At 47.6% G+C, this 13704-nt stretch overlaps 1 protein-coding gene across 2 annotated transcripts in view; it reads right to left on the minus strand.

Annotated features, from left to right (window-relative positions):
- Positions 1-4508: 4508 nt before the first annotated feature.
- Positions 4509-13704, minus strand: part of PTPRA (protein tyrosine phosphatase receptor type A) — a 164653-nt gene continuing 155457 nt past the window's right edge. For both annotated transcript variants that reach the window (XM_029916697.1, XM_029916696.1), the window contains 4 exons: positions 11554-11679; positions 11323-11474; positions 5839-5974; positions 4509-5116 (listed from right to left, as the gene is read on the minus strand). In XM_029916697.1, coding sequence (XP_029772557.1) covers positions 5042-5116; positions 5839-5974; positions 11323-11474; positions 11554-11679 — 489 coding nt within the window. In that variant the 3' untranslated portion in view covers positions 4509-5041. The remainder of the gene's footprint in view (positions 5117-5838; positions 5975-11322; positions 11475-11553; positions 11680-13704) is intronic.

A 13704-nucleotide genomic window follows, 5' to 3' on the forward strand; every position in this document is an offset into this window, starting at 1 on the left:
TATATAATGCTCTTCTTCATCTGTTACTGCCTTAACTTTAAAATCCAATTTGTCCGATATAAGTATGGCGACTCCAGCTTTCTTTTGACTTCCAGTAGCATGATAGATATTTTTCCATCCCCTTTCAGTCTGAAGGTGTTCCCACGTCTAAAATGAGTCTCTTGTAGACGGCAAATAGATGGATTTTGCTTTTTCAATCCATTCTGATACCCTATGTCTTTTGATTGGAGCACTTAGTACATTTACATTCAGTATTATTATTGAAAAATATGGGTTTAGAGTCATTGTGTTTTCTGCAGGATTCATGCTTGTAGTGGTGTCTCTGGTACCTTGTGTTTCTTGAAACATTTCCCTCATAGAGTCCCTGTTAGGATTTCTTGTAGGGCTGGTTTAGTGGTGATGAATTCCTTCAATTTTTGTTTGTTTGGGAAAACCTTTATCTCTCCTATTCCAAATGACAAGCTTGCTGGATAAAGGATTCTTGGCTGCATATTTTTTCTGTTCATCACATTGAAGATTTCCTGCCATCTCTTTCTGGCCTGCCAAGTTTCAGTAGATAGGTCTGCAACCACCCTCATATGTCTTCCTTTGTATGTTAGGGATCTTTTATCCCTAGCTGCTTTCAAAATTCTCTTTAGCTTTATATTTTGCCAGTATCACTATGATATGTTGTGCAGACCATTGATTCAAGTTATGTCTGAGGGGAGTTCTCTGTGCCTCTTGGATTTCAAAGTCTGTTTCCTTCACCAGATTGGGGAAGTTCTCAGCTATAATTTGTTCAAGTATCTCTTCAGCCCCTTTCTCTCTTCCTTCTTTCTTCTTCCTCTTCTGGAATTCCTATGATAGGGATTTTGCTCCGTTTGATTGTATCACTCAGTTCTCGAATTCTCCTTTTGTGCTCCTGGATCAATTTATCTTTTTCTTGGCTTCCTCTTTTTCTATAATTGTGTTATCTAATTTACCTATTCTCCTCTGCCTCTTCAATCCGTGCTGTGGCTGCCTCCATTTTATTATGCACCTCATTTATACCATTTTTTTAATTCATCACAACTATTTTTAAGGTCTCTGATGTCTTCCATGCCTTTTTCAAGCCCAGAGATTAATTTTATGACTATAGTTCTGAGTTCTTGGTCATTTATGTTGCTTATATCTGTTTTGACCAATTCTTTAGCTCCCACTTCTTACTGGAATTTCTTTAGAGGCAAGTTCTTCATTTCATCATTTTGGCTAGCTTTCTGTCTCTTGTCAGTTTTAAAAGGTTGTTATGTGCTCTGCACCTGCGGGTACTGCTATATTAAATGCGGCTCATTGTCCAGGGCCCTGTCTGTTCAGGAAGTGTTCTTTTAATGGTGTCTCTTGGTCTCTCTTGTTGAGACTTTGGTTATTTAATTTCACTACTTGTAGTGATATTTGGGACTCTCCACCATATGTACTTCGGCTTGTTTCTTGAGGTAGCCCTCCTTGTGTTTCTTCTAAAAGAGGAACAGGGTGCCTTTATTTTTTCTGCAATTTGTTGGTGGTTTTTCCTAAAAAATCCAAACCGGAACTAAGCTTCCCAGGGGATGCTCTGGTTCCTTTCTTTCTGGCAACACAAATGGTTTTTCAGGAAGATTGGTGACTTCTTCCAGACTGTAGACTCTGGGATCAATGCTCCTGTCCCTAAGCAGGACACAGAAAGCCATGTGCTCTCCCCTGTGCAACTAATGCTTGATTCCCAGGATAAGACTTCATTCTAGTCTGGGAGCTGCTTGTAGCCAGCTGGGAAAGCAGAGGCTGGGTGCTGGGGTGCTGCTGGGGCACAGAGGGGCACCAAGCCCTGAGCAGATGGTCTGGAGAAAGGGTGCCAGTGAGTTAGCTGGAGTCTGCACCCACGGCAGCGGTGGTGCTCCAATGTAAGGAACAAAATGGAGGAGAGTCAACACAGGAACTGCCAGCAGATCTGGATCTGAGGGCTAGGGGTGGAGGAAGGAGGTGCAGGGAATGCTGGAAGACTGGAGGAAGGGCCCGTAGATGCTGGAGAGACCGGGTGAACCCCTGGGCATTGGGAGTGAGACAGGTGCCCGTGGGTCATCCCTGCAGTCACTCAGCAGGAAGCTGACCTGGAGCTTAGGGTTGGAGAAGAGCTGAGGGGCCATAACATACAGACTATAGGAATGGCCGGTCTCTGAAAAAGGAGAAAGGTGGAACAGCAGCTCCAGAGTGAGGATAAAGTCACAAGGGAGGAACTAGTGGACAGAGAGTGGATCCTCGGGAAGTGTTAAGAAAGGAGTCTGTAGGGATGAACTTTGGAAGAGGAGAGAGTTTATCATAAAGGCAGAAGACTTTAGGCCTGGGGGAAGTTTTTTGTTTTGTTTAAATTTTTAATGTTTGTTTCTGAGAGAGGGAGAGTGTGTGCAAGACAGGGAAAGGCAGAGAGAGAGGAGAACAGAACAGTCAAAGCAAGCTCTGCTGTCAGTATGGAGCCTGATGTGGGGCTTGAACCCACAAACCATGAGATCATGACCTGAGCTGAAGTTGGACACTTAACTGACAGAGCCACCCAACCCCCTACCCCCCCCCCCCGTTTTAAAATCAAAGACTTGTACATTTGGTGGTGGGGGTAGGGGATGTTGAAGAGAACTGAATGCCCAGGAGGGTGCCGACTTGATGAAGTGAGGTCTGAGCACGGCGGGCTCTGGATGTCTTGCTCACAGGCTCATGTTCCCTGGGGCACAGATAACTAGTTGGGGGGCGGGCACTGGATGAAGCAATCACCCCTGCCATTCCCACACTGGGTGGTGTGAGCCCTGGTGCACTTCCCTTTAGCCTCGACTAGTTCTTGTCAGGTTTATGTCTCTTGCAACCATGCAAGGCCTGCTTGAGATGTCTGTTTAGCAGCCAGGTGATACAACCCTTCTAAGTGCTGGTGTGGAAGTTGCCTGTGCTTGATGCCAGCCTGAGTGACAGGAGGTAGGCAGCCTGGTGGGAGGTAGGGAGGCAGCACAGGGCACGTGAAGGGCTCTCCTACAAGCTCACTATGTAGCTTGTTGACCCAAGGCCTGCCCTCCATGTGCCAGGAGGTAGCTTGCAAAGAGTCAGGGTCTCCTTCCCCCAGACATGGCACCTCTCCTCAGAAATCCTACAGATTCTGTCTTTGCTTAACTTACCTATGCTTCCTGAAAACCACTGAGTTTTTTAATATATTGCCCCTTGGAGTTCCTTAGTTTTTACAGAAGGACCAAATACTCCTGACGCATACTCATCTCACAGAAACTTCCATAGGTGGTCTGTCATGGTGCCCTGCCTCCTGAGGCTATCCTGAATATGTGGTGAAGGTGGCTCCCATCTTGGAGCCACTGTATCTGTTCACCTAGGCTCTAGGGCCTTGTGTAACGTGGCTCCGTGTGACTTGCCTCCTTTTGCTCATCCAGATTTCCAGCATTCCCTGGGTGGAGGTCAAGTCCCACCTCCAACAAAAAGCACAGCAGCAACAACCTCTGAGTGTACCTCCATGCCCAGGCTGGAGGGCCACCTCTCACTCCGGACTGCCTGAGTAGCCCAGGGCCTGGCCCTGCTCCGTGAGAAAGGCCCCACAGGCCATAGGACTCTCTCCACCCTGCACTGACAGCTGTGGCAGGCAGGTTACGCTCCTGCTCCCACGATGAGCTGCTCGTGAGGATGAGATGCAGTGAACAACCAAAGACTACACTTCCTAGCAACTCTGTTGTCATATGGCACGGCCTTATGACTAGGTTTTAGCCAATGGTGTAGGCGTGAAAATGGAAAGAAGAGCTTTTGCTTCATGTCCTTAGAAATGAGGCTGCTTGCTCTCCATTTTCTTTTTGCTTCTCTATGGGAAAAGATGGTGATCCAGCTTCAGCCACGAGGACAATAACAACATGCTAAGGGACACTGGGACTACAAGATGGGAGGACACTAGGTTTCTGGACTGGGCACACCATTACATGAGAAAGAAATGAACATCCACCTTATTTAAGACACAAAAGTTAGATACTTTTGTGTAATATGTCAGGCTTGATATCAAGTTGGGATTGAAGACTCCCATCACTGGGGCCTCTGGGTCTGGGCTTCCCACAAAAAAGTCCAAATAAGAAATGAAGTGAAATTTCGTTAAATTAAATGAAAGCTATTTAACCCAGTTAAGTGTGGATATAAGGGCTTATCCCGGACAAAGCAACACAATCCAGACAGTTCTGTAGCAAAGCACCAGAGAAGTCAGACTGGCCTTACTTTGCCAGCTTCCTCCTCTCCCCTCCATACCCCTGTGCTAGGGAAATAGTGGGGACCCCAGCCACGTTCCCAGGGAGCAAGGCCGGCTGGGATCACTGCACGTGGGTCCTGCCAACTAGCGAAGAGCTGGAGAGGCTGCGCAGATTGGAAAGGAGTCGCTGAGGACTATGGCTTCTGAGACCAGCTGAGACAGAACACTGAGAGCAGGGCCAGGAGTGGCCTGGAAGAGCCGTCACCCTGGTATGGCTGCCCCACCCCAGACAAAGGGAGACGCTTCCTTAGGGAGTCAAAGCTTTTATTACCTGATAATCCCTAGTGTGGTGCCAGAGATACCGCTCTGGTCCCTTTACTCCCCTTGGTGGGTTGTGAGTGGTGGGGGGAGGGGGTGGAGAGGGGAAGGGGTTATTTACAGAGCAGGGGGGTGGGGGTGGGCACCAGGACAACCAATTTCCTCAAGAGCTCTGAGAACTTTGTGCTTTTTTCTTAGTTGACACTGAGCGACCTGGAATGAGTTTTGTGGTTCTTCAGGAAAAGATGTCTAAACCAAAGAATACAGCCCAATTTCCAGGCAGAGGATTTCACGATATCAATCCAAACATCACACTATTTAATTCCCCAATAAAACATTGGAAAAAGGACTATCAGCGCTAACACATTTACATATAAAATCTCCACCTAATAGGTAATAGAAGCCTATGTACCAATTTCTAAAACAGTTATAAGATATATACACAATTTTGGGTATATTAACAAAACAGAATATTACAAAATATTAAAGGCAATTTTCCTGTCCCCCGGGTCTCGTCGCCTCTTACTTGAAGTTGGCATAGTCTGAGAACGCGTCAATGTACTCCTGCACCACCTTGTAGCAGAACTCATACTGTTCCTGGAGAGCAAAAGGACGGAAAAGCCAAGGTTACGGAAGAGAACAAAGTTCCTGCAGGTCTGACAGACCTGTTTTGAAAAAAATGGAAAACTGAGGGGAAATGAATGTGTTTGGACTTGCACCTGAGCCCTGAGCTGCATGTACTCCCCTTCTGGGTTGAGTACAGCTGATTCTTTCTGGTTGTAGGTGGCCTGAGACAAAGATGTGGCCCCAGGTCTGCAGTGGTAGGAGAGCATCCTGGGCTGGCATACCATACAGGCAGGAGATGGCTTTGTGGGGCCCACACCTCACCAGGGCTCTCAAAGCCTCGCCAACTCCTCAAACTCTATAAAGATGTATTTTTCTTTCCCCTTCAGACATGTCTCTCTGAGGTTCAGGGACCCTCTTGGATGCGTATCCCCATAGTTGGTGGGTTATTGATCACTGAGATGGTCAGGAGCCTGAGCTGAAGAGAGGAAGCATTCCTGAGTCTTTCCCCACCAGCACCCTGTGGGTACCCCAGCACCCCCTCCAGCCTTCAAAGAGGCCACCTGCTTCTCTTACTGGTGACAGGGCTGTGTCCCTCTGCTCTCACTGCCCTCAAGGCTCATTCTACCTGGGGCACCTGGGGGAAGGATGGGCCCCTTGGAAAAGCCTCCCTCCCCACGCCCCCCCTCCCCCCCGCCCTGTGAGATGCCCTGATGGAGAAGGGCTGCAGATGGGTGGTGGTGAGGTCAGCATACCAGTGTCTGGACCATGTGTGGCCTCTGTAGCCTCAGGCTCTTGACGGTCTGGAAGACGTCCAAAATCCCCTCTGCTTTCACCCGTTCCAGGACTGTGCTTAGGGCACAGAAGGTCCCCGTCCGTCCTGCCCCTGCGCTGTAATAGAGCAGACGTCTTACCACATCTGTTATAGCCCATTGCGCTGACAGGGTGAAGACAGTTGGCAGCGAGCACATAAAGGCCGAGGGTAAGGCTGGTGCTCCTGGGAATGGCAGTCATCTAATGGGGCTGCTGGGGTGGGATGGGGGCAGGAGGCCCATTTGCTCCTCTCCACATAAGCCGCATGCTCACGCTGCTCTGAGGAGGAAGTGGCACCCCTGCTGTCCTCCCTGCACGTCCCACTTTGCCTGCTGAGGGACTTGCCTACAGGACAGTGAAGACCCTCACACACTCCCAGCTCCTGCCCAGCACTGAGCCTTCACTGTCTACCTACACGTGTGTGAGTTGCCCTGGCCCGCTGCTCACTCATGCTGAGATTCTGGTCTTGTCTTTCCTTTCTTGAGAGACCCTGCCCCTCTGCGCTGGTGTGTGTGGGGTGATTCTTTTCTATGCCTCTCATATGCTTCCTAAATCCCAGGAGTCCAGACCCTGACCATGATCTTATCCGCCCTGTTCAGTGTCATCAGTAGGCTGAGCACACCTTTACTGAGTGCCTGCCGTGTGGTAGGGGCTGTGGTCCGGGCAGTATCCCCAGATAATATGATATGGAGTGGGGGAAGGAAACAGAGGAGCAGGAGTTCTAGGCAGGGTGGTTGGGGAAGGTTCTCTAATGGGGGGGGGGGCGGGGGACATGAGCAGAGACCTGAAGAAGGCGAAGGCAAGGCCTAGTAGCTGCCTGGGGGAGGGGTATCTCAGACACAAGGTAGGATGTCCAGGTGTGCAAGCTGTGTAGCTGGATCTGATGGATGGATGGACAGAAGAAAGGAAGGAGCATGGCTGGGGTGAGGTCAGAGTCCTCGGGTCACGTTGGGCCTAGTGAGCCACTGTTAGGATTCTGAGTGAAGTGGCCTGACTGAAGTTTTATAAGGGTCTCTCAGGCTGCTGTGTAGAGAACAGGTGGGAGGGTGGGACAGGGAACTCAGCAAGGCCAGTGTAGCTACTGGAAAGGGGTGGTGGCTTAGACAGAGGGGTGCTGGTGGAGGGAGGGAGGAGTACTGGATTCTGAAGGTGCTTTCTGTGTAGAGCAAGGGTGGATATTAGATGCGCACAGGTGAGGAAATAAGCAGAACAGTGTGGCTCCAAGGCTTCTCATAGGAGTTAGCTGGGGGACTGGGATGCCACTTACTGACTAGGAGGAAGCTGTGCAAATAGAAGGCTTAGAAAGAAAGACCAGAAGTTCTTCTTTTTTAAAAAAAAATTTAATGTTTACTTATTTTTGAGAGAGAAGTGTGTGGGGAGGGGGTGCAGAGAGAAAGGGAGACAGAGGATCTGATGCAGGCTCCGTACTGTCAGCACAGAGCCCCTTGTAGTGCTCGAACCCACAAACTGTGAGATCATGACCTGAGCTGAAGTTGGACGCTTAACTGACTGAGCCACCCAGTTGCCCAAAAGACCAGAAGTTCTTATCTAAACCCTTTAAACTGAAGATGCCCAAGTGGAAATGTTGACTAGGTAACTAGACATATAAATCTGGAGTTTAGGGGAGAGGTGAGCTGGTGATGACACACGGGAGTTAGTATGAAAGCCAGGTGATGAGATGGGCTCAGAAGAGGTCCAAGGACTAGGGAGGAATCAGCCAATGAGGACCCAAACCAGGAGAGAAGCTATGCTGAAAGCATTCCACAGAGAACTGAGTGGTGAACTGTGTTTGATGCTGATGGTCAAGGGTAATGAGACAGAATGATCTCTGGAGTCAGCATGTGGAGGTCACAGGTAGCCCTCACTGGGGCAGCTGCAGTGGATTGTGGGAGGGAAGGGGTTAACTGGAATAGGCTCAAGAGAGAGTAAGGAGAGAAGACCTGGGGTGTTAGTCTGGAAAACTCTTTTGAGAAGCTTTACTAGTAAGGAAAACAAAGAAATAGAGGGTTACCTGGAAGGGAATTAAAGGTAAGAGTTTTTAAGATATTAAGATGGGAGAAATTATAGCACATCTGTATAAAGATGATAGTTATCCAGACAGTTGTTCAGAGGAAAACCTGATGATGTAGGATAGTGAAGTCAGGTCCTTGAGGAGACAAAAGGGGATGGAAGTGATATCCAAGTGGAGGGTGTGTGTGGCAGACAGGCCTCACCACAGCCCCCAAGATCTCTGCCTTCTGGTGTTCCTGCCCTTGTGTGATCTCCTTCCCTTGAGTGTGGGCAGGATGTGTGCCGTGCTTCTAACCAACACACTGATAGCAGGGGTGATGGGATGCATATAACTACACGTATGTGGTTATGTTACATGGGATCATAATGCTTGTCCTGCAAGGAGACACCCTTCTGTGGGCTTAGCAGACACAAGCCACCACACTGGGAAGGTCCACATGGCACAGAATTTCAAACAACAGAGGTCCTCAGTCCAGCCGCCTACAAGGAACTGAACAACCAAGTGAGCTTAGAAATGGATCCTTCCCAATCGAGCATCAGGTGGGACCACAGTCCTGTCCAAAACTTTGCACTCTTGTGAGACCTTGAAGCACAGGACTCAGCTAAGACATGCTCAGACTCCTGAACACAGAGACCGTAAGCTAAATGTGTGCTGTCTTAAGATGTGAAGATTAGCAACAGATGCTTAATGCAATGGGCTGCACAGAGAGGTCAGACAACTTGCCCACTGAACAGGACGGATGCAGGGATGCTGGGAGCATGTGGAGGTTCGGATTGCTTCTCTTTTCTTAGTCAAACAGAAAACACCGTCCTCTCTTAAATGTGAACACAGAAGAGGTGGTGGTGGTTTTAGGTTTGAGAGAGGGTGTGGAATAATCACGTAGGACAAATTCTGGCAAGCTTTCCTATAAAGCACCAGAAAATATCATGGGTTTTTCTCAGAAAAGACAAAATCAAGATATAACAGCAAAACTCTGACTCCTTATGTGAACAGCAGTGTGAGGTGAGGAGAGCACCACATATGGTCTCAACTCTTTTGCTGGAGCCCCAGAGCAGCCAGTACATAAATAAATGGGCACAGCTGTGCTCCAATAAACCTTCCATATGGACAGTGAAATCTGAATTTCATGCAATCTTCAGGTCATAAAATAGTCATCTTTTGATTAAATTAAAATTTTTATTCATTTGTTTTTGAGAGAAAGCATGAATGAATGAGAGGCAGAGCGAGAGGGAGAGAGAGAGAATCCCACATGGTGCAGAAAGAGGGGGAGAGGGACTGTAGGGCGTGAGCTCACCTGACATGGGGCTTGAACTCACGAACCGTGAGATCATGACCTGAGCTGAAGTTGGATGCTTAACTGACTAAGCCACCCAGGCACCCCTAGTCTTTTTTTTTTTTTTATTAAAAAAGAAACAACAACAAACATTTAAAAATGTACAAATAGTTCTTAGCTTGCAGACTGATATAAAACTAGGCGGCAGGTCAGATTTGGTAGCGGGCCCTAGTATGTCCGGCCCTGATCTAGAAGAGTGGAAGGTGTGGAAGGACAGCAAGACAGCACTAAGGGCCAACCACGAGGCCAGTGGTCAGGAATATAAAATGAGGCCGGTAACCCAGTGCTTTCCTTCAGCCACACTCAGCTCCATGGTGTGGATGCAGGGTAGCTAGAGAATTTGGAGTTTACCAGGAGAGGGTGACCAAGGGAGAAAAAAGTGAGGGAAAGAACTGTTTATCTGGGTAGGCCAAGAAATCCTTTTTTCTTAAGTTTTTTTAAAAATTATTTTTAAATTTAATTTTTAAAGTAATCTCTATACCCAATATGGGGCTCAAAGTCACAACCCTGAGATCAAGAGCTGCATGTTCCACCAACTGAGCCAGCCAGATGTCCCACCAAGGAATCCTTTTTAATTTTGCCAATCTAATGGATAAAAAGCCAAGCTGCACTATTTTCATCCACATTTCTCAGAATATTAATACTAAAGTTCAGCATCTTTTCATGTTTACTGTTTGTAGTAGCTAGTGTACTTGGCCACTTTTTCCTTAAGACAGATTGATTTACTTACTTACTTACTTAGAGAGAGGAAGAACAAGTGGGAGAGAGGCAAAGAGGGTAAGAATCCCAAGCAAGCTCCACACTGTTAGTGTAGAGCCTAATGTGGGGCTCGGACTTGCAATCCTGAGCCCAAATCAAGAGTCGGATCCTTAATTGAACCATCCAGGTGTCTTTATTTATTTATTTATTTATTTAAGTTTGAGAGAGGGAGACTGTGTCCACACAAATGCAAGGGCAGGAATTTCGGGCAAAGAGAGAGACAGACAGTGAGAGAGAACATGAGGAGGTGAGGGGCAGAGAGAGAGGGAGAGAGAATCCCAAGGGACTCAGGGCTCTTTCTCATGACCTCGAGATCATGCCCTGCGCTGATACCAAGAGTCGGATGCTTACCCGCCTGGGCCACCCAGGTGCCCCTCTTCCTTAAGATATTGTTAAGTGATTTCTACACCCCACGTAGGGCTCAAACTCATGACCCTAAGGTCAAGAGAGAGTCTCATGCTCTACCCATTGAGCCAGCCAGCTGGCCCCCAACAGAAACCTATGTTCTATCTCCCATTTGTCTTGCTCACAAAACAATAAATCTAGACGACTAACCCATAGCCAGTATGTAAGCAGACTCATCATTAATTTCTGTAGCTCTCTAGCATGAGATACAGCAAAGCTTATCCCATCAACCCCCCGTTAATGTTTAGATAATTTACACATTCACTGGATACAGTCCTAAGAGTTCTTTTGCTCATTTTTCTATTTTTAAGACTAATTTGCAGGGATTTATTCTATACTTTCCCTTCTAAGTGTTTTTTTCCTCCGAATTATGAAAGCAATACAAACTCATGGCATGTTTTTTTCCCCCTAAAATGCAATCAAGCAACATGCCCCAAACAATTCACCTTCACCACCCCCACTCCAAATGAGTCCCCTTACTATCTTCTGTCAGTGACAGCAACTATTATCAGTAACCCCGTTTCAAACTCGGGATGCACCCTGCACCCAACTCCTCTTCTCTTTCACGACTATGTTTTTAGTTTTGCTCACTGTTTTTCACACTGTTTAAAAACAGTTGCCCTTTTCTCTTTTCCTGTGATTCTTAAGGAGGCCAGGCCCTCACCCCCACATTGCCCACTGGTCTCTCCACTGTCAGTCTCTGCTGCTGCTCTCCTGTGCCCCAGCACCGTCTCAAATACTCCCCAGCCCAGTATCTTACTGTCCCTGATGCCCTAGCACTTAATGCGAAGTTCAAACGCCAAGACGCTCTTATTATCTGGCCCCATGCTGGTCATCACACTGGACTGCCACTTGCTCCCCAGGACGCTTGTGGTCGCCTCCCCCGCCTGCCCCTCGGAGGGCCGGGGAGAGCGGTACCTGCAGTGCACAGTGATGGGGTGGTTCCCTGACTGCTGCTGCTGCTTCTGCACGGCTGCGATGATGCTGATCATGCCCTTCCCGTCACTGGGGATGCCCACCTCGGGCCAGCCGTGGAAGTGGAACTGCCGGATCTGCCGGCTCTTGTTCTCCTTTGGAAGAAGGCGGGTCAGAGACGCAGGGTACCGTGGCTCTCCCCGTGGGAGGGGGCGCACCCACCGGCCACCTTACCCTGGTGTTGGTGACCAGGAGGTCTCTGACAGTGTAGCTCTCACATTCCTCCTCCTTCTTCAGCTCCACTGTGATGTCTCCGTAGGACACGATGCCATCTGAGGGCCAGTACTGGGCACACTTCTCCTGGAGAAACAGATGGGTGGGGTGAGGCACTTGGGACACAACGTGCGGTAGAGGCAGGAGGCAGGGCTGCCATCTGAGCTTCCTGGTCCCCTCTGAGAGAGCCAGCTCTTACCGGACACACTTCATCTCCAAGATACCGAAGCTCAGAGTGTCATTACATTACTTAGTATCACTGCGATGGACTTCTGATCCTCATGAGGACATCTACAGTGGACGCTTCAACAACATGGGTTTGAACTGCATGGGCCCATTTATACATAGATTCTTCTGGATAAATACAGTACAGAGTAAATGTATTTTCTTTTCCTTATGATTTTCTTAATGACATTGTCTTTTCTCTCTAGTTTATTATGAGAATATAGTACACATAAAACATACAAAATATGTGCTAATAGTTTATGTTACTACTAAGTCTTCAGGTCAGTAGTAGGCTATTACATTTTTGATGAGTCAAAAGTTATACAAAATTTTTAAATTGAAGTACAGTTGACACACAACATTCCATTAATTTCAGGCATATGACATAGTAATTTGGCAAGTCTGCACATCATTGTGTGCATACCCAAGCACGGCTACCATGTGTCATCACATGACGCTACTACGGTACCCCTGACTAGACTCCCTATGCTGTAGCTTTCCTCCCTGGCATATACACAGATTTTCAACTGCAGCAGGTAGAAAAAGGGTGCTGGAATTTGAACAACCCCTGTGTTGTTCAAGGGCCAACTGTAGACTTAAAAAACTTAATTCCCTTACTGGACATAATCCCTTAACGTTTTGGTGTTAGTCTAATTTGCAGTATGTTACAGTATCTCTGGAGAGCTCTGACCATCACCTCAGCTGCATCGAGCACTCAATGGCAGGGTGGAGGGAAACGTCTTTGCTCCAATTCACTACCCCCCGACTCCCTTAGGGTGTTTCCACATTTTATAGATAATGTATGTATGTCAGACTGCTAAGCCAGCCAAATTACCCCAGTGACATTCCCACCCAGCCATGGCGCTTCAGACACATAGGCCACCCTTTCATTCCCCCCTTTTTTAAATGTCTATTTTTTTTTTTTTGAGAGAGAGAGAGCGAGCGAGCGAGCAGGGGAGAGCAGAGAAAGAGGGAGACACAGAATCTGAAATAGGCTCCAGGCTCTGAGCTGTCAGCACAAAGCCCGATGCGGGTCTCAATTTCATGAACCATGAGATCATGACCTGAGTGGAAGTCAGACACTCAACCAATTGAGCCACCCTGGCGTCCCATCATCTCCTTCCTCTTTACCTTGTTTTTCTTCTTTTTTTAAGAGAGAGAGAGAGACTGGGGGAGAGGGGCAGAAGGAGAGAGAGTGATAATCCTAAGCAGGATCCATGCTCATCATGAAGCCTGACATGGCGCTTGATCCCACAACCCTGGACCATGACCTCAACCAGTAGGCTCAACTGACTGATCCACCCAGGCGCTCCTCCTCTTTATCTTTTGAACCTACAGAGGCACCTGCATTTCTGTCCTTGCTAGTGAGGGGATGGTTTATGGCCTCCTGTCTTTGCTGGCATCTGGCTCAATCTCCTCTAACAGCTGCTTGTGGGCAGTGACTGCCACTTTCCATCTTTGTCTCCCCGGCCCCTTGCATGCTGCCTGCATGTGGCAGGCTCTCAGTATCTGGCAAATGAGTTTGTTCAATGGTTGCAGAATGAGTCAGGCTATAAATACATAAATAAAACAATACAGTTATACTGTCCATTTCTTTAGAGCGTTTTGGGGAAGATCTCAGATACTTCACTATTGGCAATTTTAAAATCCTCAACCATAAATTCTGGGAAGTAGAAAAATAAAAATTTCCAACAGTCTCTCAGTCCAAATAAAATACTTACTAAAAATCCATTTTAGTGATTCTTTTTGCTTTTCATACGTGTAATCATTCATTACCCCCTTTATAAATGATGTTGAGCTCATTTTAAAACACAGAATTATCAAAGTGGTGGATCACAGAAATGTCACAGACCAGTGCTTTTCCACATGTGCCCACTGGGGGCCCTG

The sequence above is a fragment of the Suricata suricatta genome, chromosome 12, assembly GCF_006229205.1.
Source record: "Suricata suricatta isolate VVHF042 chromosome 12, meerkat_22Aug2017_6uvM2_HiC, whole genome shotgun sequence".
NCBI lineage: Eukaryota > Metazoa > Chordata > Mammalia > Carnivora > Herpestidae > Suricata > Suricata suricatta.